Here is a 24,420-nt window from a genome sequence, read left to right on the forward strand (position 1 = left end):
CTCAATCAACTGAAATATGAAAGTCACTGCCACTGCCAATCAGGTCCCATAACTTAAACTGGCCAGGATGGCCTTTCTCAATCAACTGAAATATGAAGGTCACTGCTAATCAGGGCCCATAACTTGAAATGGCCAGGATGGCCTGTCTCAATCAACTGAAAAATGAAGGTCACTGCTAATCAGGGCCCATAACTTGAACTGGCCCGGGTGGCCTGTCTCAATCAACTGAAATATGAAGGTTAATGCCAATCAGGGCACATAACTTGAACTAGCCGGGGCGGGCCTGTCTCAATCAACTGAAATATGAAGGTCACTGCCCATCAGGGCCCATAACTTGAACTGGCCCTGGTGGCCTGTCTCAATCAACTGAAATATGAAGGTCACTGCCAATCAGGGCCCATTACTTGAACTGGCCAGGATGGCCTTTCTCAATCAACTTAAATATGAAGGTCCCTGTCAATCAGGGCCCATAACTTGAACTGGCCCAGGAGGCCTGTCTCAATCAACTGAAATATGAAGGTCAATGCTCATCATGGCCCATAACTTGAACTGGCCAGGGTGGCCTTTCTCAATCAACTGAAATATGAAGGTCAATGCCATTACTTGAACTGGCCAGAATGGCCTGTCTCAATATGAAGGTCAATGCCAATCAGGGCCCATTACTTGAACTGACCCAGGAGGCCTGTCTCAATCAACTGAAATATGAAGGTCAATGCCAATCAGGGCCCATTACTTGAACTTGCCAGGATGGCCTGTCTCAATATGAAGGTCAATGCCAATCAGGGCACATAACTTGAACTGGCACAGATGGCCTGTCTCAATCAACTGAAATATTAGCTTAGTTATGTCAACTTTTTGGACTTATGGAATTTACAACTGATCTGAACCCAACATCTTGTGCACATGGTCCTTATAGACTATTTACATAAACAATTGCAATAACTGTAAAATCCTACAAAACTGTTTAAAGATATATGGCAATAATGTGTCCTGAGCATGGTATATTTCTTAAAACCATTTTTAATCTTTAGAATGAAGAATATACTTAAGTGTTTACAGGGAATAATCTACATGAGCGTCCCGCTCTATGACGCATAAATATCGAAATAGACGCATAATTTTGAAATATGTGCGTCCACTTGGACGCATTGCTTACGCGAATCACGATAAGTACGAACCATCTTGGGTACGAGTCAAAAGTGTAGCGATGAACGCTGAGTTTAACCGAATGAGGCTTGAAGACTGCAACAAGTCTTTTGATTGGCTCTAGTCGAGCCGCTGCTGTATAATACAAACCAATTAGAATCGACCTTTTAAATAGAGTGTGTTATGATATTTTCTAGAGTCCCCGGATGAAAACCTGCTTTAACTTTTTGTAACTTAGTCATAAATAATACAGAAACAAGAGCACCGCCTTGCGGGTGCAGACCGCTCATCTATTTTCTTTTTAAAGGTGAAGGGACTATCATTTTCAATCACAAAGGAGGGAGGGGTGGATAGAAGAGGGGTGCATTGTGTGGGGGTGTGGACATTTATTACATTATCTTCCAAAAATGCGAAAAAAAGGAAAAAAAAATCGGGGAGGGGGGGGGGGGGGGGTGGGTGAGGATTCTTGGGTGCGATGGTTGGACGGTATTTCAAACATAAAATAATAAAAATAAATATTTGTGTTTTGTAACCGTTTCAAATAAATTGGGGGGGGGGGGGTGAGGTGGGGGGGGGGGGGGGTATAGTGTGAGGGTGTGGTGGTAATTTGTGATATTAAAAAAAAAAAAAAAAAAAAAAAAAAATTAGGGGGGGGGGGATTCGGGTGGGGGGTGGGGGGAGGGGGGGGGGGTGTTTCTTGGGTGCGATGGTTGGACGGTATTTCAAACATAAAATAATCAAAATAAATAGTTTAGTTTTTTAACCGTAAAAAAAAATGGGGGGGGGGGAGGGGGAGGGCACGGGCGATGGTTTGGGTGGAGTCTATTATGGTATGTCAGGTAAGAGTAGTTTTGTCAAAGTATCAATCAAATCTAATCATAAACAAAGAAGTTATGGCAATTTTAGCAAAATTTAATAATTTGACCTTGAGAGTCAAGGTCATTCAAAGGTCAAGGTAAAGTTCAACTTGCCAGGTACAGTAACCTCATGATAGCATGAAAGTATTTGAAGTTTGAAAGCAATAGCCTTGATACTTAAGAAGTAAAGTGGATCGAAACACAAAATTTAACCATATATTCAAAGTTACTAAGTCAAAAAAGGGCCATAATTCCGTAAAAATGACATCCAGAGTTATGCAACTTGTCCTTTTACTGTACCCTTATGATAGTTTGCGAGTGTTCCAAGTATGAAAGCAATATCTATAATACTTTAGGGGTAAAGTGGACCAAAACACAAAACATAACCAAACTTTCAATTTTCTAAGTATAAAGGGCCCATAATTCCGTCCAAATGCCAGTCAGAGTTACATAACTTTGCCTGCACAGTCCCCTTACGATAGTTAATAATGGTTGCAAGTATGAAAGCAATAGCTTTGATACTGTAGGAATAAAGTGGACCTAAACACAAAACATAACCAAATTTTCAATTTTCTAAGTATAAAAAGGGCACATAATTCTGTCAAAATGCCAGTCAGAGTTACATTACTTTGCCTGCACAGGCCCATTATGATAGTTAGTAAGTGTTTCAAGTATGAAAGCAATAGCTTTGATACTTAAGGAATAAAATGGACCTAAACACAAAACTTAACCAAAATTTTCAATTTTTTAAGTATAAAAAGGGCACATAATTCTGTCAAAATGCATGCCAGAGTTATCTAACTTTGCCTGCCCAGTCCCCTCATGATAGTAAGTAAGTGTACCAAGTTTGAATGCAATAGCATTGATACTTTCTGAAAAAAGTGGACCTAAACGCAAAACTTAACCAAAATTGTCAATTTTCTAAGTATAAAAAGGGCACATAATTCAGTCAAAATGCACGCCAGAGTTATCTAACTTTGCCTGTCCAGTCCCCTCATGATAGTAAGTAAGTGTACCAAGTTTGAATGCAATAGCATTGATACTTTCTGAGAAAAGTGGACCTAAACGCAAAACTTAACCGGACGCCGACGCCAAGGTGATGAAAATAGCTCATAATTTTTTTTCAAAAAATAGATGAGCTAAAAATGCCTCCTAAATAATGTGTTAAAACAAACAACTCTAAGCTTTAATAACGGTGGGTCAACAGCTCGCAATTCGGATGTTAACAATATAATCAAGCTTGCAATTCGGATGTTAACAATAATATTATCATCAATTTGAATCAAGTTGAAATGTTGTAACAGGTTACACTCATGTAACAGACACTGTTATAGCCTATGTGAAGGCAAACAAGATAGAGATAACCCTGAATTTGTTTTTTTTTGGTTTAAACATGTCTTTGAGATTATTAAAAGTTTATTGCAAAATATAGTTATTGAGCTAGTGTGATTTAGACTCATATTCTTCACTACTTGGTATCTTTCAAAATTTGGGACCCATTCTTTTCAAGGTGGACTCATTAATTTTGGCCTGGAACTCATTGGTCTAAAATCTGCGAGTTCAGGGATCCATAGATAGTAAATTCTAGATTATTCCCTGTGTTCAACTAATTTTTAGTGATTTGTAACATCAACTACAGTTCACTTGACTTCTCAAATTCTGGTACAGGTTTTTACAACCACAAACATAAATAAAACTGCATGGTAATGCAAACCAAATGTGTTATTGAGTCAACTCAAAATTTATTTTAACAATTGCGCGAGTAAAGCTCACCTGCACAATCTGCCAGGGCATGTCCATGATGCTCCTAGCCGTGCGACGAAGGAAGCCACCGATGCCACGACTGGTGGTGGTAAGTGGAACGTGACCGGGGCCGCTGTCGAAGTCAACACGTCTTCGTTTGCGTCGGTCCCTCTTCTCCTTGAGCTGCAGCTGCCATTTGCGCTTGTGATAGGCCAGCCATTCCAGCTGCTCCAACTGCAGACAGTCATAATGGTCTATTGGTTAACCCCAAGAACCAAAATCCACATTTCAATTTGTTAGATGAATTTATGTTGTTAAAAATGTTTTTCTATTACAAGAAAATGGGTTATTTTATGTCTAATAAATTGATAAACAAATGTTCTCTCACACAGTAATAAAGTCATATGATTATAGTATTGTTTAGCCACATAAAGATATTAACATTTTTGCTTGTTTGGATTTTGGTTTATCTTGAGCAACTCACACCTTTCCTGGGTTTACCAGAACCAAGTACTCATACTTATGTATGTCAGTAACTGCTCTACTTGAATCATAGACAGGGACTGAATGACCGTAGAAATTTCTAATCGCAATCCACGGAATAGGAGTTAAGTGCTCTACTAAATGAACAGACCAGCATGTCAAAATACAGCAAATAGTTTAAGAAAAGTCAATGATCACAACCTCATCACCAACCCCCACCTTGGTAGTCCCCTGTATATACATATATAATATAAGATATATACAAGAGATGTGTTTGTCAGAAACAACCTACTGCGCCACTTTGAAGCCATATATTTGACCTTGAATGATGACCTTTACCTTGACCTTTCACCACTCAAAATGTGCAGCTACAGTACATGACATACACATACAGGCCAAATATCAAGTTGCTATCTTCAATATTGCAAAAGTTAATATGGTCAATGTTAAAGTTTTCTGACGGACCGACAGACTGACAGAGGGACAGTACAAAAACTATATGCCACCCTTCGGGGGCATAAAAATGTGTATGAGCCTCAATCTGGAAAAACAGGGCTTAATGCATGTGCGTCAAGTGTCGTCCCGGATTAGCCTGTGAAGTCCACACAAACAAACAATACCATAAAATGGGAAAGTGTCGTCCTGGACCGAACAAGCTAAACTGTGAAGACACTTTACGCACATGCATTAAGACCCATTTTTCAACAGCCCCCACCTTGGTGGTCCCCTGCGATGGCGGTGTTCCCAGCACATCTCTCCAGGATTGGGAGCCATCCAGCTGGGACTCATCCTGGCTTTGAGAGTGGTCGTCGCTTGTGCGCTTCCTCTTGTTGCTAATGGTCACCCGAGGGCTGGAGGAGCCAGAGCTTGAGCCCATGTCTTCTATGTCCCTGACGCTGGCGGGCTTCTTGAACGCGACGTCATCCTGAAAATAATATTTATTACTTCTGGAAGTCCACTTCATATGGCCCAGACATTGAAGGCTGTTGAAATGTAATTTTGGCTGGTTGAAATTCATATATGTATCATCAGGCCAATTTAAGCAAAAACCTGACTACATGTACGACTTTAGTGCATTAAGCCCAACAAGACACTGGCGATAAAGAATACACTCAACCTGCACTGGTTTAGGAGCTGCAGCAAATATTTCACTGATTTTCTTCTGTTTGAACACATCATTTCTCTCCAGGAGCTTCTTCTGAAGCCAGTCTGGGTGGGCAATCCTGGGTACTGGATTTGACACCTGTAAAATCAACAGTTTCTATTTCTGAAAACAACAATTGCTATTGTTTAGCATAGTTCAACTCGGTCTAAAAACTATCTCATTCTGCATCTAAATTCTGGTTCAAGTTGATAAAGATGTTAACACTTTGTTAACGATAAATGTTTGTAAAACATGTTTGCCCTCAGGCAGGCAGCAAAGTCATCCATGTGACAATAACCTTGGACCTCTTGATTTGAAAATAATTAGGGGTCACTGTACCTAAAGTTTTACCATCATACTTATTTATATGAGCATAAAAATTCTCTGAATATTGAATGTAAATTAATTTCATGAAACAAGCTTTACAAATCTTTGATATGATGACCTTAATTTTAAAAGGTGTCTTACTTTACATCCAAAAACCACTACACAAATTTGCATGAAAGGTCAACCGTTTGTAAAGTTAGTGTAGAAAAACAAGAGCTGTCACCATAGGATGACTTATGCCCCCTATAAACACTTGATAGAAGTAATGAGCTTTTTTTCGAAACCTAAACGCAGATTTCGAAACCTAAACTCGGACCCTAAGTTCAAGGTCAAGATCACAGGGGTCAAAATTTGTGTGCGCATGGAAAGGCCTTGTCCATATACACATGCATACCAAATATGAAGGTTATATCTGAAGGGACATAGAAGTTATGAGCATTTTTCAAAACCTAAACGCGGATTTCGAAACCTAAACGCGGACCCTATCTTCAAGGTCAAGGTCACAGGGGTCAAAATTTGTGTGCGTATGGTAAGGCCTTGTTCATATACACATGCATACCAAATATGAAGGTTATATCTCAAGGGACATAGAAGTTATGAGCATTTTTCGAAACCTAAACGCAGATTTCGAAACCTAAACGCGGACCCTAAGTTCAAGGTAAAGGTCACAGGGGTGGAAATTTGTGTGCGTATGGAAAGGCCTTGTCCATATACACATGCATGCCAAATATGAAGGTTATATCTCAAGGGACATAGAAGTAATGAGCATTTTTTGAAACTTAAACGCAGATTTCGAAACCTAAACGTGGACCCTTAGTTCAAGGTCAAAGTCACAGGGGTAAAAAATTGTGTGCGTATGGAAAGGCCTTGTCCATATACACATGCATACCAAATATGAAGGTTATATCTCAAGGGACATAGAAGTTATGAGCATTTTCGAAACCTAAACGCAGATTTCGAAACCTTAACACGGACCCTAAGTTCAAGGTCAAGGTCACACGGGTCAAAATTTCTGTGCGTATGGAAAAGCCTTGTCCATATACACATGCATACCAAAAATGACGGTTATATCTCAAGGGACATAGAAGTTATGAGTATTTTTTGAAACCTAAATGCAGATTTCGAAACCTAAACGTGGACCCTTAGTTCAAGGTCAAGGTCACAGGGGTAAAATTTTTTGTGCGTATGGAAAGGCCTTGTCCATATACACATGCATACCAAATATGAAGGTTATATCTCAAGGGACATAGAAGTTATGAGCATTTTCGAAACCTAAACGCAGATTTCGAAACCTAATCGCGGACCCTAAGTTCAAGGTCAAGATCACAGGGGTCAAAATTTCTGTGCGTATGGAAAGGCCTTGTCCATATACACATGCATACCAAATATGACGGTTATATCTCAAGGGACATAGAAGTTATTAAAAAATTTTGAAACCTAAACGCAGATTTCGAAACCTAAACGCGGACCCTCAGTTCAAGATCAAGGTCACAGGGGTAATTTTTTTTGTGCGTATGGAAAGGCCTTATCCATAAACACATGCATACCAAATATGAACGTTATATCTCAAGGGACATAGAAGTAATGAACATTTTTCGAAACCTAAATGCAAAGTGTGACGGAAAGACGGACACTATATGCCCCCTTTTCTTCCAAAGGGGGCATAAAAATTCATCTTGCAAGCCAATGTGACCCTGACCTTTGACCTGATGACCGTAAATCAATATGCATCTTTGTTTCCTCCCAAGTGACCAGCTAAGTTTTTTCCGCCACTATTTTGGGAATGGGGCCGGGTCCCTGAACTGAACTTGATGTTTGACCTTAACAAGAGCTGTCACCATAGGATGATTTATGCCCCCTATAAACGCTTGATAGAAGTTATGAGCTTTTTTCGAAACCTAAACGCAGATTTCAAAACCTAAACGCGGACCCCAAGTTCAAGGTCAAGGCCACAGGGGTCAAAATTTGTGTGCGTATGGAAAGGCCTTGTCCATATACACATGCATGCCAAATATGAAATTGCTATCTGAAGCGACATAGAAGTTATGAGTATTTTTCGAAGCCTAAACGCAAAGTGTGACGGACAGACAGACAGACAGTCCGATCACTATATGCCCTCCTTCGGGGGCATAAAAAAAGATTTAAAACTTAACAGAATTTATAAAACAAGAGCATCGCATAACGGGTGCCACGCTCGGCTACGGGTGCAGTTTTGAATAAATGAAAGCTTGTCAGAGGTCAGTGACCTTGACCTTTGACCTAGTGACCCCAAAATGGGTGTGGCGTGTAGGAATCATCAAGGTGCATCTACATATGAAGTTTCAAAGTTGTAGGTGGAAGCACTTTGATTTTAGAGCCAATGTTAAGGTTTTAGCATGATGCAGACGGCGGACGACACGACACGACGTGCTGGTGACAATACCTCGGGTTTTAAACGCCGAGCTAAAAAGATAAACTAGAAAGCGGACATCATACTAAATCCTTGAAATGCACCAAGTGACCCCATGACCTAGTTTTTGACCCGGCATGACCCATATTCGAACTTTACCTAGATAACTTCTGACCAAGTTTGGTAAAGATCAGATGAGAAGTACTTCAATTAGAGAGCGGACACCATGCTAAATTCTTGAAATGCACTAAGTGACCCCGTGATCTAGTTTTTGACCCGGCATGACCCATATTCCAACTTGACCTAGATATTGTCTAGATACAACTTCTGACCAAGTTTGGTAAAGATCGGATGAAAACTATTTGAATCAGAGAGCGGACACGAAGTGTGACAGACTGACGGACAGTGCGAAGACTATATACCTGCTTTTCTTCGAAAGGGGGCATAAAAATCCAAGTGTCTTCTTTTCCTCCCATGCAACCACCATGCAAATAAGCATGATGGGTGATAAATATGATCATTAGATATCTGGGATTTGTTTTTTTTCCTTTAACCATACTCTGTTACATTTTACCTGGTGATTTCAAAATCATTATTTTCCTGTTTTTCTCAGAATGACCACTATACCGATGATCTTAGGTCAGCATTCTCAATGAAACATGACACTGAACATTTGCAACCGCATAAAACCAGAACTGCCTGCTCGCAATCTGCTCATCAGTATCTGACAGTTGGAATTGAAGGCTTTAAAACTTGCATGAAGTATGAAAGGTCTAAAATGTGATTTGATTTTCTTAGGGACTACAAGTGTGTCAAATATCTTATCTGAGTGGTAAAGGGATAAAGATCCTCAGGGTTCACGCTGTCAATCCACATTGCTGCAATTGACGCCAACTACAAAATTTGACAGATTTTCGCAAATGGCTTTGCGAAAATCCACATTTTAAGCTCAATATTTTTAAGACGCTCTGTTTACCAGCCGCTTCACGCCAGTTGTTTTGCATTCAATTTCTATGATGTAAGCGATACTATTGAAATTAATGGAGCGTTGTGACTGCCATAAATTGGCATGTAATGCTGATTACTGCGATTAATTGGGGTGTTGTTACAAGTTACCTGATTTGGTAATCATTTTTTTGGCTTTACAGATATAAAAAAACAACTTGAAATAAAACAACTTTGCGCTTATGAGTGAGTGTTTCTCACAGTATACAAAGTTGACAACAATAACAATCAAAAAGGTAAGTATTGATTGTTTAGAAAAATCGGAGTGATTAAAGGCAATACACAAACTTTTTACATTAATTGTTGCTATATACATGTAACATAATTTTTATGTTTTAGTCGTCAACATTTTAATTTTAAGAATAACGCCTAGTAAAAGGCGTTCTTGGCACTATGTAGCAGGTTATATGCTAGAACACATTTATGTTATTTATATGCTACACATGAATTGATTACTATTATCTTAATAGTTAGTTTCCTTTATTGGTAATCCAGAACACATAAAGCTGCTGGTATGGCCCCAATTTGGCGACTTTTAGAATTTGGCTAAAGTAAGTTGCTACAACTTTTTGAAGCTTAAAGGGAAACCCTGGAATCTAGTTTTACAAGATTGCGTACATTTTGCAGAGCTGCTGGTATGGTGATGATCTTCATGACACAGCCTCCCAGCCTCTCTATGTAGTACTCCCAGTCAAGAATCTGAAACAGAAATAGCTGCTCAATGTAGTACTCCCAGTCAAGAATCTGAAACAGAAATAGCCGCTCAATGTAGTAATCCCAGTCAAGAATCTGAAACAGAAATAGCCGCTCAATGTAGTACACCCAGTCAAGAATCTGAAACAGAAATCTCAGCCATTAATAATGTCAGTGCTCCAGATTATTTTCCGCTGGATTGTATTGTCCATTTCCTTTTTTTGCAGATTTTTTTTTACAGATATATAACCAAAGTAATTTACATGTAAACATAAACAAGAGCTGTGTTTGTGAAACACAATACCACCTACTGCGCCGCTTTGAAGCCATATATTTAACCTTTGACCTTAAAGGATGACCTTGACCTTTCACCACTCAAAATGTGCAGCTCCATGAGATACACATGCATGCCAAATATCAAGTTGCTGTCATCAATAATGCAAAAGTTATGACCAAGGTTAAAGTTTTGGGACAGAATGACAGACGGACAGAAAGAAAGACAGACAGGCCAAAAACAATATACCCCCCGATCATTCGCTCCTGGGGCATAAAAACATGCATGTGACAAATCTTGAAAAAGTATCTTAAACACATGTTTTGACTTCCTATATTGGCATTACCTTTCTTTGCTTCAGTTTGAGCAGAAGCCATTTAATAACATCATTAATGTGTGCATTTCCTTGTTGTCTGTACAATATCTGTCCAAAGCAGCATTTAATTTGCTTTCTTTCTTGGTTTTCAACATTCACCTGCTCTTTGACATCTGATAAAAGATGGCATAAATACGGAAAGCGGAAAACAATAACGAGCGAAGCCTGGTATTGTAATGCGCATGGGGGGTTAATAGGGTTAGGGTTATGGTTAAGGGTCGGGTTAGGGTTAGCCTAAACCTAACCCTAACCTAACTCCTTACCCAGGGTTATCTCCCCTATACCAGGCCTCGCTTGTTGTCGTTGTCCGCTTCCCTAAATCCCACAATGTTCATGATCACATGTAATGTACTCTTATGTACGTGACCTTTAATCTCCTCTGGTGATAATACATTTCATATGTTGAACATTCTATGCCTATTTCAAAATGATTAACTCTTTGCATGCTGGGAAATTTGTCGTCTGCTAAAATGTTGTCTGCTGAATTTCTAAAATTAGCATTTTCTTTGATTTTTTTTCAAAGAATACTATCAGAATAGCAAACAGTTTGGATCCTGATGCGACGCCACGTTCTGTGGCGTCTCATCTGGATCCAAACTGTTTGCAAAGGCCTTCAAATTCCGGTTCCAACGCTCAAAGGGTTAAAGGCCCCACCTCTCTGATGTCAAAGCTGTTCATGCCAGGGGCTTTCAACCACTTTCGTAGATAGTGCTTCTTAACCCCAGCTTCTGCCTCAAAGATCGTCAGCGGAATGGCTCTGTAAAGTTTGGTTAGTACGTAATGTTGATTTTAAAAACATTTTTTCTCATAAAATATAAAAAATCACATTGGGTATTATATGTTAGCTTCACAACAGTAACAGAGGCTGATGATTTACATGCATTTTTTATTTTTTTACTATGCTTACCTGGCCTTCCCCTGCCTAAAATTGTTCTTTAGTCAAAGTGGCCTTGATAGGGCAATTTTTTTGTCACTTTGGCTATATTATAGGTTTTATTAAGAACAATTTGTAGCCAAAATAAATTTTCTGTACCCACATGTGTCAATGTGTAGCAATTGGTTGAATTGGCAAATAAACGAGTAAGCTGTGTTTTATTGCACAAAACAGCAAGGCTAAGATCTCATCACAATTTGTTGAAATAAAGCCTATTACCTCTCAGTTACTGGGGCCCCTTCAGGTTTCTTGGAGATGACAAACTTGCAGCTGAGACCAGCGTCCTTCACCATCTGGTCTCCTAGGAACTGAAACAGAAGGGGCCATACACTTCATCACTTTACTTCAGTTCTGAGTATACATTTCAACATTTTACTTCAGTTCTGAGTGTACACTTCATCACTTTACTTCAGTTCTGAGTGTACATTTCAACACTTTACTTCAGTTCTGAGTGTAAACTTCATCACTTTACTTCAGTTTTGAGTGTAAACTGTACAACATTACTTCAGTTCTGAGTGTACACTTCATCACATTACGTCAGTTCTGAGTGTACACTTCATCACTTTACTTCAGTTCTGGGTGTACACTTCATTACACTATATCAGTTCTGAGTGTACACTTCATCACATTACTTCAGTTCTGAGTGTACACTTCATTACACTATATCAGTTCTGAGTGTACACTTCATCACTTTACTTCAGCTGTGAGTGTTCACTTCATCACATTACTTCAGTTCTGAGTGTACACTTCATCACATTAAATCAGTTTTTAGTGTACACTGTACAATAATATTTCAGCTGTGAGTGTACACTTCATCACATTACTTCAGTTCTGAGTGTACACTTCATCACATTAAATCAGCTTTTAGTGTACACTGTACAATAATATTTCAGCTGTGAGTGTACACTTCATCACATTACTTCAGTTCTGAGTGTACACTTCATCACATTAAATCAGTTTTGAGTGTACACTGTACAATAATACTTCAGCTGTGAGTGTACACTTTATCACATTACTTCAGTTCTGAGTGTACACTTCATTACATTAAATCAGTTTTGAGGGTACACTGTACAATTATACTTCAGCTGTGATTGTACACTTCATCACATTACTTCAGTTCTGAGTGTACACTTCATCACATTAAGGCCAGAGTTTTTTAATAAAATGATTTTCGGACCCGCCGACTCCAATTTTTGTCGAAACCAAAAAAAAAATAAAATTTAAAATCTTTTTTTTTCGGATGCCAAAAGGTGGCTTTTAAACACGAAACGCTTGCCGGATTTTAGAAAAAGTTCAAATGAGTTATAAATCGTCATAATAAAACCAGTTTTAATTAGCCACATTAATACGCGAACCTCCTTCATCGTGTACATGTGCTGGAATTTACCAACAGCTACGCCATCATTGTTTGTGCAAGAAGTTGATGAACGCTACAACGCTTTCATCAGCAAAGTCTGCTAATTTCCCAATAATTATGCAACCGTCAAATAAAATCCTGAATGGAATCGATTTGTAAGTAAATATTTTATTATTTCTTTACAATTTTATAAAATTGATTGTATTAAAATGACTAAAAAATATTATGAAAGCAATAAAAAAAGAACGATTTTAATTTAACAGGTGCTCGAAATGCGAAACCCATTTACGCCTATCAACTTTAAACATTCCATATTTTATGCACAAATACGGTCATATTTTAGAGAATAAAATTTTATGTGTTGTTTAATGTAGTTGTAGTGACGAATTTGTGCATATAATATGTGTTTTTTCGTTATTTTCAATGGGTACGAAACTTTGGTTTTGTTCCGAACTGGTTCGTACCAAAAGTTAAAAAATCGCAAAATCAACAGTTTCTAAAACGATTTCAAACCATGAATGTCGAAATAAAATAGTCAAGTTTATGGAGGTTATTATCTGATTAACAGCTCCTTTATGACATTGAACTATCAATTATGTTATCCTGGGATAAACTGTTACGAAGATCAATAATTATAATGATTATTAGGGACGCTATTTCTTTAATCAATACCATAACAAGGGACAAAATTGTCACAAAACCAGGTTTTCATTGTGAAAAAAAATCTGATTAAGGGAGACAACTCAAACTGAACTTTTGAAATGAACAAACAAAATTAACCCCCTTTGTAAGTTTGTTTCAAAATAAATCTATTTTAAGTTGTGGTGACCTTGACATTGGAGATATTGACGTGATTCTTTCGTGCGACACACCGTCCCATGATGGTGAACAAATGTGCCAAATAATTGTAAAATCTCACAATGAATGACATAGTTATGGCCCAGACAAGCTCATTTATTGCCAATTTTGACCTTTTAACTCAAAGTGTGACCTTGACCTTTGAGATATCGACGTAATTATTTCGCGCGACACACCGTCCAATGAATGTGAACAAATGTGCCAAATGATTTTAAAATATGACAATGAACGACATAGTTATGGCCCGGACAAGCTTGTTCCGCCCGCCCGCCCGCCCGCCAACCAGCCAGCCAGCCCGCCCGCATTCGCCAATCTAATAACCAGTTTTTTCCTTCGGAAAACCTGGTTAACAAAAACACATGTTAAATTGTTTCAACAGGCATTTGTGTTTAACAGTTCCATTATAAAAATGTTCTGTGAACGATATATTTTAATTAAGATACCAACTATTTCTGAAATCAAAAGTAGGTCCTTCACTCGATGTACTATATTTCGGATATGTTAAAATTCCGACATATATTAAGATAGTGACATTTATGTGTAAATTTGTTGTATATAGTTTGTACAAACATGTTTTGTGTTATTTCAGACAACAAGAATGGATGGTGGCAATTATCCTGGGTCTTTCTGTCAAGAAAAAGATGTGAAAAAATATTCTTTTTTAATAATTGAACCTGGAAATCAACCACCACAACTAACAGAAAACCTTTTAACAAAAGGTGTTGTTTTAGAATTTGTGAAATTTGATAATAAACAGAAGTTGATGTATATCATGTCCAAATGACCAAATGTATAAACTGTTTAACAATTTGAAATGAGATGCTTTATTTTCTGATGTTTGATTTATTTTTCCTTTCAGATGATATATATTTGTAATTCTGAAACATTTATGCAGCATACTGTTACATTTATATTGTTAACGTTATTATATTATGTTGGTTATCTGGTTTATCAAGTGGAAAAAATGTTTGTTATATAAAAATAAAGCTTTTAATATTAAGACTTATGAAGGTACTTATTGTTATTTATGTATTAACATACTTCTCAGAGTAATTAAAAATATAGTAAATTTCATTATTCATGAATGAAGTAAGGTTCCTTAAATGATTGTCCTTATTGATTAAGTGTGAATTACGGGCGGTTTTCACACCGCGATAAAGTGGCAACAACTTATTTTGGGCCAGTGAAACCCCTGAAAAGCGTTTTATTATGCTATTTGTATTTGTCTGCTGTATTGATTTTTACTGGACAATAAACTATAAATGTTTCTTTTAAACCTCAATAGCTTATTGGTTGTTTGTGGAGATAAAGTATTTTTAATGCAAAATATGTATTTCTTGTGAAAAAAAAAACATCAAAAAATCACCAAAAAGTTTACTATAGACAAGTGAAAAGATTGCATAACTTTTGAACTAATGTATATACATACTCAGTTTTATATCCAGTAGGGATAAAGATGTATAATGTATATACAGTTAAGATATTTTTAAAATTCAAACTAATTTAAAAACTGCACATCAAGACCTACAGTCTGATTATAATCATTTTGCACATCAACATGTTTGAAAAAAAAAATCACCGTGGTTCACTGGTTGCTTACCGGTAGTAAAAAGAACTTCATACCATAACATATTTTAAATGAGTGCATATTTGGTCACCCATATTTTTTTTTTTTTTTTTTTTTTTCCGTCCTCCTACCCAACACTTTTAGAAAAAAAATCCGAAAATCTTTTTATTAAAAAACTCTGGCCTAAATCAGTTTTGAGTGTACAATTCATCACATATCTTCTGTTCTTAGTGAACACTTCATCACATTAAATCAGTTTTGAGTGTACACTTCATCACATTACTTCAGTTCTGAGTGTAGAATTTACAACATTAAGGCCAACATTTTTTTCATTAATTGATTTACAGGATTTTTTTTTATAAAATTAGGGTCAAGGGGTCAAAATAAAAACAAGAGTTCCGCGGTCGGAGATGACCGCATTGAAGCCGGATTTTTTATTTAAATGACAGGAAAGTACCTTTCGTGTTTTTGTCAATGCAATACTTAAATTACTGAAATATTGTTCAAAGGTCAAAATGAAATGAAAGTACTTTTCAAGGCATGAGCAAACCTTGTGTTATGTTTTGAATGCATGCATATACATGAACAACAATAACATTTAAGGTCACAAATATGAACTTGAATTGACAATTAGGAAAGTTTGATCTCAATTTTTTTATTAGCAAATTAGTAAGATATTGTTTGAAGTTTCCATCAATTTCATTATCAAATGTAAGAAAATAAACTTAGATGAAATAATACTATTTATTGTTTTGCTTTCACATACCTACACAGAAATCCAGACAGCCTTATGATCACTCCAAAAGGTTTCTATCACACCAGTTCTAGCAGATAGATTGGACACATAAATATGATCCAAGCTTGAATGATAGTCTGTGGTTTCACTTTAACATTTTAACATTTAAGTTCACAGTGACCTTGACCTTCAAATGAATGACATTGAAATGAATGACCTTGAAATGACCAGTGGTCATCTAAGTGTGCTTGCAAACCTTTACGTCAAGTTTGAGATTCTAGGTCCAAGCATACCAAAGTTATAACAATTTTAACATTTTAACATTGAAGGTCACAGTGACCTTGACCTTCAAATGAATGACATTGAAATGAGCAGTGGTGATCTTCTAGTACTGGCCAACCTTTATGTCAAGTTTGAAGACTCTAGGTACAAGCATACCAAAGTTATAACATGGAATAAGAACTTTAACATTTTTACCTACCAAAGTTATAAGAACTTTAACATTTTTACATTCAAGGTCACAGTGACCTTGACCTTAGAATGAATGACCTTGAAATGACCAGTGGTCATCTAAGTGTGCTTGCAAACCTTCATGTCAAGTTTGAAGACTCTATGTCCAAGCATACCAAAGTTATAACAATTTTAACATTTTAACATTTAAGGTCACAGTGACCTTGACCTTCAAATGAATGACATTGAAATGACCAGTGGTCATCTTCTAGTACTGGCCAATCTTTATTTCAAGTTTGAAGACTCTAGGTACAAGCATACCAAAGTTATAACATGAAATAAGAACTTTAACATTTTTACATTCAAGGTCACAGTGACCTTGACCTTCAAATGAATGACCTTGAAATGTCCAGTGGTTACTTACTAGTTCTGGCCAACCTTCATGTCAAGTTTCAAGACTCTAGGTCCAAGCATACCAAAGTTATAACAACTTTAACATTTTTACATTCAAGGTCACAGTGACCTTGACCTTCAAATGAATGACCTTGAAATGTCCAGTGGTTACTTACTAGTTCTGGCCAACCTTCATGTCAAGTTTCAAGACTCTAGGTCCAAGCATATCAAAGTTATAACAACTTTAACATTTTTATATTGAAGGTCACAGTGACCTTCACCTTCAAATGAATGACCTTGAAATGACCAGTGGTCATCTGTTAATCCTGGCCAACCTTCATGTCAAGTTTAAAGACTCTAGGTCCAAGCATACCAAAGTTATACCATGAAATAAGAACTTTAACATTTTTACATTCAAGGCCACAGTGACCTTGACCTTCAAATGAATGACCTTGAAATGACCAGTGGTTACTAACTAGTTATGGCCAACCTTCATGTCAAGTTTCAAGACTCTAGGTCCAAGCATACCAAAGTTATAAGAACTTTAACATTTTTTATATTGAAGGTCACAGTGACCTTGACCTTCAAATGAATGACCTTGAAATGACCAGTGGTCATCTGTTAATCCTGGCCAACCTTCATGTCAAGTTTGAAGACTCTAGGTCCAAGCATACCAAAGTTATACCATGAAATAAGAACTTTAACATTTTCGAGCACGCCGCCACCCCGCCCGCCCCCCCGCCCGCCCGACAACATCAATCTATAAGCCGAGATTTTTTCGAAAAAAATCTGGCTAATAAAAATAAAATAAAAAAAATCACAAAGTTGACAAAAATAAAATAAAAAAAGTTTAAATCTGTCAATTTATTTTTATTTTTATAAACCAACTTTTTACGTTACTTTTTAACTATATATCTTATTTATGAAAACAGTCCCTAGAAGCAATAGAAATAGTGTTATTAATGCATTTTTCAAGAACATTTCTTTTTAATCTTAATTCTTGCGGAATGTCTTCATTGTCTGCTATTGAATAAAAAATTGTACATTAAAACATTATTAAAAGAAATCACTCAGTGTTTGTTTTTCATCATATAAAGTGTAATCTACCACTTTTTTGTTTTATTGTTTAATGTCCTGCTTAATGAACCTTTCTTGAGTAGAAATCTATGTCGAATACTAGTAACATTCATGAAAACAAAAGCACCACCTTGCAGGTATCTATTTTTCTTTTTAAAGGTGTAGGGACCTATCTCAATTTCAATCACAAAGGAGGGATGGGTGGAGGGGTGTATAGTGTGGGGGTGTGGTCATTTATTACATTATCTTCAAAAAATTAAAAAAAAAAAAAAAAAAAAAATTTGGGGGGGGGGGGGGGAGGGGGGATTCTTTGGTGGGATGGTTGGAAGGTATTTCAAAAATAAAAAAATAAAAATAAATTTTTGTGTTTTTTAACCATGTTGAAAAAAAACATGAGATGTGCTTGTCAGAAACACAATGCCCCCAATTTCGCCGCTTTGAATTTTTTTTTTTTTTTTACCTTTGACCTTGAAGGATGTCCTTGAACTTCCACAACTCAAAATGTGCAGCTTTATGAGAATGCCAATTTGATTTTTTTTTTTTTACCTTTGACCTTGAAGGATGACCTTGACCTTGAACTTCCACCACTCAAAATGTGCAGCTTCATGATAACCCCGCTTTGAAATGATTTTTTTTGACATTCGACCTTGAAGGAAGGCCTTGACCTTGAAGGATGACCTTGAACTTCCACCACTCAAAATGTGCAGCTTCATGAGAACGCGGCTTTGATTTTTTTTTTTTTTTTGACCTTTGACCTTGACCTTGAACTACCACCACTCAAAATGTGCAGCTTCATGAGAACGCTGCTTTGACATTTTTTATATTTTTTTTTACCTTGAAGGATGACCTTGACCTTGAACTTCCACTACTCAAAATGTGCAGCTTCATGAGATACACATGCATGCCAAATATCAAGTTGCTATCTTCAATCTTATGGCCAATGTTAAAGTTTTTGGACGGACAGACGCCATATATTTGACATTTGACCTTAAAGGATGACCTTGACCTTCACCTTTCACCACTCAAAATGTTCAGCTCCATGAGATACACAAGCATGCCAAATATCAAGTTGCTATCTTCAATATTGAAAAAGTTATGGCTGATGTTAAAGTTTTCGGACGGACAGACACTATAAATTTGACATTTGACCTTGAAGGATGACCTTGACTTTTCACCACTCAAAATGTGCAGCTCAATGAGATACACATGCATGCCAAATATGAAGTTGCTATCTTCAATAGTGAAAAAGTGATGGCCAATGTTAAAGTTTTTTTCGGACGGACTGACAGACTGACTGACATACTGATGGACAGTTCAACTGCTATATGCCACCATGTATAGTGTGAGGGTGTGGTGGTCATTTATTAGATGGTCTTTAAAAAAATAATGAGGGGGGATTCAGGGGGGGGGGTGGGGGATGGTTTGGGTGGAGTCTATTGTGGTATGTCAGGTAAGAGTTGTTTTGTCAAAGTATCAATCAAATCTAATCATAAATAAAGAAGTTATGGCAATTTTAGCAAAATTTAATAATTTGACCTAGAGAGTCAAGGTCATTCAAAGGTCAAGGTAAAATTCAACTTGCCAGGTACAGTATCCTCATGATAGCGTGAAAGTATTTGAAGTTTGAAAGCAATAGCCTTGATACTTTAGAACTTAGAAGTTGCTAAGTCAAAAAAGGGCCATAATTTGGTAAAAATGACAACCAGAGTGATGCAACTTGTCCTTTACTGTCCCCTTATGATAGTTTGCGACTGTTCTAAGTATGAAAGCAATATCTATGATACTTTAGGGGTAAAGTGGACCAAAACACAAAACTTAACCAAATTTTCAAGTATAAAGGGCCCATAATTCCGTCAAAATGCCAGTTAGAGTTACATAACTATGCCTGCACAGTCCCCTTACGATAGTTAGTAAGTATTGCAAGTATGAAAGCAATAGCTTTAATACTTTAGGAAAAAAGTGGACCTAAACACAAAATTTAACCTAATTTTCAATTTTCTAAGTATAAAAAGGGCACATAATTCTGTCAAAATGCAAGCCAGAATTTTTGCAATAGCTTTGATACTTTAGGATAAAAGTGGACCTAAACACAAAATTTTACCTAATTTTCAATTTTCTAAGTATAAAAAGGGCACATAATTCTGTCAAAATGCAAGCCAGAATTATCTAACTTTGCCTGCCCAGTCCCCTCATAATAGTAAGTAAGTGTACCAAGTTTGAATGTAATAGCATTGATATTTTATGAGAAAAGTGGACCTAAACGCAAAACTTAAACGGACGCCAAGGTGATGACAATAGCTGTTTTTTTCCCCAAAAAATACTAGTAGATGAGCTAAAAAGAATTCCAACACAAGACAACTTTAAACTGTCAAATTGAAAAGAACCTAAAATGTCATTTACATAAACGCAAAAGTAGAACACTATAATTATGTATGTTTTTTACTAGACTGTTATAATCCGAGGAACGCTTAACAGTATAACACCATATTAGTGTTTTTCCCAGATGGGCAAAGGGGCATGATGTATTACTTTCAAAAAGGGCATTTTATCGCGCAGTTTATGCAAAAAAGGGCAAAAAACGTTTTCTGGATACCTGGTTCTGAGAGAAAAATTTAATCACATTAGAGGCAGATGTGGAAAAAACATAAAAAAAATATAAACAAGCACATTTAATTGTAATTGATGTATTTAACTAACTTTATTTTATATTAATATATTTATCTTGCTTTGTCTTCCATTAAAATTCCATGCTGTTTCAGTAAACTGTAGAGCATGACAAACATAATAAAGCAATATATGCAAATGAATCGGATTATAAACACATCCACTAACATATAAATGAAACCATGTTTGCCTTATCCAATTTTTAACGATAATCCTGTCAGATGTTTTAACTTTGCGAGCAAACTGAATGCAAACATGCGTTTCCGTTACATATATCCACTGAATAGATTACTAATAAATATGTTGTTGGCGTCGAAAACGTTTCTAGTCACAATTTATTTTCTGTATTGTCCGCCATCTTGTTAAAATGATGTAATTGACAGGTGCGCATCTCTACGTAAAACTGTATAATATGTCCATCTTAAACGCGATTCACATTTAATTCAATATTTTTAATGTTTGACTCAACCATGTAATTTGCGACAATTTCTATTTTGAAATTATTCCGCAGACGCTGTTCATTATTATTGTTGTAAACCCAAACTTTCGAGCACACATGCATGCCCAAACAAAGCTTTTACATAAACATAAATATGATTGGTTTATTCTATTTTAAACAGCCAATGAAATTTCCGATAGTAAAAATACGGCTCCGATAAAACGCGTGCGAATATAAATTTTGATTTTTGTCGTCAACAGTTTCATTTTTCACGCAGGACTTAAACACTGTCGGCGGAATTTATGAAAGTAAAATTGCCGAAAGATACTTTTATTTTTATTTAATTTTGACATAAAATACGGTCGGCGCTCACGTAAATCAATTTATTAAAAAATGTTGGCCTAATTAAATTTTGAGTGTACACTTCACAATATTAATTCAGCTTTGAGTGTACACTTTACCACAATAATTCAGGTTTGAGTGTACACTTTACCACAGTAATTCAGTTTAGAGTGAACACTGTACCACATTAATTCAGGTTTGAGTGTACACTTTACCAAATTAATTCAGGTTTGAGTGCAAACTTTACCACATTAATTCAGTTTTGAGTATACACTTTACCACAATAATTCAGTTTTGAGCAAACACCTAACCACATTTATTCTGGTCAAAGCATACACTTTACCACAGTCAGGTTTGATTGTACATATTCCTCAATAATTCCTTTAAGCATTCAAGCATTCATTTAACTCATTCCTGAACATCCCCTTACAAATTCACATTTAAACATACATATAATCCCTACCCTGCACTGTAACTTATCATGTTGAAAGACTAATGATATATATACGTTTCAAAGTCCCTTTCATACCTCTGCGAGTCGTTTAGCTGTCGAGATGGAGGTGGACTTCTGAGCCCCATACTCCTCCAGTTTCCTGGACATACTTCTCTTCTCTGAGATCAGCTCAAACAGCTCCGAGTCGGGCATGTTGGCAGCCTATAAAGCAGACAAATATGGAAAATTTCATCACTACTTCAACTGAATTCTATATTCTGTATTCCTTCAGTTTCATGAACTCTTCTCTTAAGATAAAAATAGTTTTGAGTTTTGCAATCAAGACAGAAATGATTTTTTTATACTATCACATGCAAATATTCAATTTTTCTTCAAAACTTCTTTCAATCTGATCATAAAATGTACTGTATGATTTTAAAACCGATACAAAAACAAAGGACAAAATTGTCACAAAACCAGGTTTTCAATTTGAAAAAAAAAGTCTGATAAAGGGAGACAACTCAAAATATGCATTGTTACCGATTGCTCATATTTACCTCCCTTGTTTCAAAATCAATCTATTTTTAGTCTAGGGGACCTTGACGTTGGAGATATTGACATAATTCTTTCGCGCGACGCATTTTCCAATGATGGTGAACAAATGTGCCAAATGATTTTAAAATCCCACAATGAATAACATAGTTATGGCCTGGACAAGCTCATTTATGGCCATTTTTGACCTTTGAACTCAAAGAGTGACCTTGACCCTGGAGATATTGACGTATTTCTTTCGCATGACACACCGTCTGGTGAACAAATGTGCCAAATGATTCAAATAACTCACAATAAACGACAAAGAAATGGTCCGGACAAGCTTGTTCCGCCAGCTGACATTGGCCAATCTAATAACCAGTTTTTTCCTTCGGAAAACCTGGTTAAAAACACACCCACAAAAGCTGCATTGACCAATGCTGCAACACAAGAGTGAGCTATCATCAAGTCTGCCTAACAAGAGGGCCAAAAGCCTTTGGTCATTCACCTGAGACTCCAAGACACTGAACTGTTAAGTTGCTAGTTTAATACTCTGCTGAGACATAATTAAACAATATGTTCTCAGATTTGGGGAAAGGGCCTGGCTTTCAATTTTATGGGAAAATCATCGATAAACTGAGAAAGGGGAAACAATTTCCAATAGTAAGCTTGAAATTGGGAAAAATTGCTTCATTTTAAAGAAATTCTCTTTTGAGAGGGGGCCTTTGTAAGGCCCTTGCTAAAGAAGGAAAAAAGCCGTGGTTCTTAGCAAAATTATGTTTAAAAAAATATCTAAGCCAATTTCATGATTGGGATATGACTTCTAGAGTATCCAAAAGATTTCAAGGTGGACATATCAGGATAACTGCTCAACACCTAGTGGACAACAAACTGGAACCATTTTTTTAACTCAGCCTAGATATCAAGAGAACAAATTTTCTGAGCAGGCTACAGGCAAACTATGCGACTTCTAGAGTGTTTACAAGCTTGATCTTACACTTGACCGAGTAACCTAGTTTTTGACCCCACATGACTCAGTTTCAAACTGAGCCATGACATCATTCTGGCAGCTCTACACCATTTGCAATTCGGCAACGAATTTGGCCTCAAAATTAAGACAACGAACAACGCAAAAGGAACAAAAGGTGGATATTTTTTAAAGCCCACATTCAGCACTAACACTGCTTACCAACAAGAGCTGTCTCCATTGGAAAACATATGCCCCCGAAAAACGCTTTTTGAAACCTAAACGCAGATTTCGAAACCTAAACACGGACCCTAAGTTCAAGGTCAAGGGGTTCAAAATTTGTGTGTGTATGGAAAGTCCTTGTCCATATACACATGCATACCAAATATGAAGGTTGCATCTGAAGTGAAATATAAGCAGCGATTTTCCTCCTTCTTTATAAAGTACCGGTAAACGGCACTTTCCCAATTACGAAAAAAATACAAATTTCCCAATTGCTGTCCTTAAATTCCCAATTAAAGGTAAAGGCTTTTTAAAAGCAACATTTAGTTAGTTTCCTTTGCAGCTCTATAGCTTGAACCTAGGTTTATATAATATTGACAGCTTGAAAACACTTGGTTATCAATTTTAAAGTATTTAGGAGCAAAAAATCAAATACACCAATTTTCCAATTTGAGGTTTTCACGACTCAATTTTTCCCAATTTTGAGGTTTTCACGACTCGATTTTTCCCAATTGGACCAGTACGGGTACTTTTCCCAATTGGACAAAGAAAATCGCTGATAAGTAATGAGCATTTTTCGAAACCTAAACGCAAAGTGTGACGGACAGACAGTGTGATCACTATATGCCCTCCTTCGGAGGCATAAAAAGTACTATATCAAAGTACATCAGAACTCTTGCCATCTCTCACCTTACTGAAGAGCACATCAAGCCAATAGTCCGCGATCTTGGCCACCGCGCTGTAACATTCCTCCAGGGTCTTGCCTTTTAAGAAGGCCTCAAACACGGACGACTGGAAGATCTTGATCAGCTCCAACTCACCATTCCTCTTCACTTCAAAGCCCTGGTGGTATTAAATGAGCCGCATTTTGAGAAAACTAGGCTTAATGCATGTGCATAAAGTGTCGTCCCAGATTAGCCTGTGCAGTCCGCACAGGCTAATCAGGGACAACACTTTCCGCTTTTATATTTTCAGTTTAAAGGAAGTCCCTCCTTACCGAAAATCATGTTTAG

At 36.8% G+C, this 24,420-nt stretch overlaps 2 protein-coding genes and 2 long non-coding RNA genes across 6 annotated transcripts in view; 2 read left to right on the top strand and 2 right to left on the bottom strand.

Moving 5' to 3' along the window:
- The window catches only part of LOC127860134 (uncharacterized), a 58,420-nt gene extending 40,990 nt beyond the window's left edge, over positions 1-17,430 (top strand). Inside the window, exon 5 of the long non-coding RNA XR_008039610.1 lies at positions 17,298-17,430. This is a non-coding gene — a long non-coding RNA (uncharacterized LOC127860134). The remainder of the gene's footprint in view (positions 1-17,297) is intronic.
- The window catches only part of LOC127860122 (39S ribosomal protein L40, mitochondrial-like), a 250,497-nt gene that overhangs the window by 163,674 nt on the left and 62,403 nt on the right, over positions 1-24,420 (top strand). The gene's annotated exons all lie outside the window — the stretch shown is intronic.
- Positions 1-24,420, bottom strand: part of LOC127860117 (DNA polymerase epsilon catalytic subunit A-like) — a 131,222-nt gene that overhangs the window by 63,866 nt on the left and 42,936 nt on the right. The window contains exons 23-30 of the mRNA XM_052397948.1: positions 24,098-24,250; positions 21,784-21,909; positions 11,591-11,679; positions 11,092-11,194; positions 9,713-9,793; positions 5,347-5,472; positions 4,945-5,154; positions 3,777-3,980 (exon numbers count right to left, since the gene is read on the bottom strand). Of these exons, the coding sequence (XP_052253908.1) occupies positions 3,777-3,980; positions 4,945-5,154; positions 5,347-5,472; positions 9,713-9,793; positions 11,092-11,194; positions 11,591-11,679; positions 21,784-21,909; positions 24,098-24,250 (1,092 nt within the window). The remainder of the gene's footprint in view (positions 1-3,776; positions 3,981-4,944; positions 5,155-5,346; positions 5,473-9,712; positions 9,794-11,091; positions 11,195-11,590; positions 11,680-21,783; positions 21,910-24,097; positions 24,251-24,420) is intronic.
- On the bottom strand, positions 15,789-16,713 carry LOC127860131 (uncharacterized). The gene is made up of 2 exons (XR_008039607.1): positions 16,204-16,713; positions 15,789-16,026 (listed from the first exon to the last, which is right to left on the bottom strand). It is a non-coding gene; the product is annotated as an uncharacterized LOC127860131 (long non-coding RNA).

This window comes from Dreissena polymorpha, chromosome 15 (genome assembly GCF_020536995.1).
Source record: "Dreissena polymorpha isolate Duluth1 chromosome 15, UMN_Dpol_1.0, whole genome shotgun sequence".
NCBI classification, from domain to species: Eukaryota; Metazoa; Mollusca; class Bivalvia; order Myida; family Dreissenidae; genus Dreissena; species Dreissena polymorpha.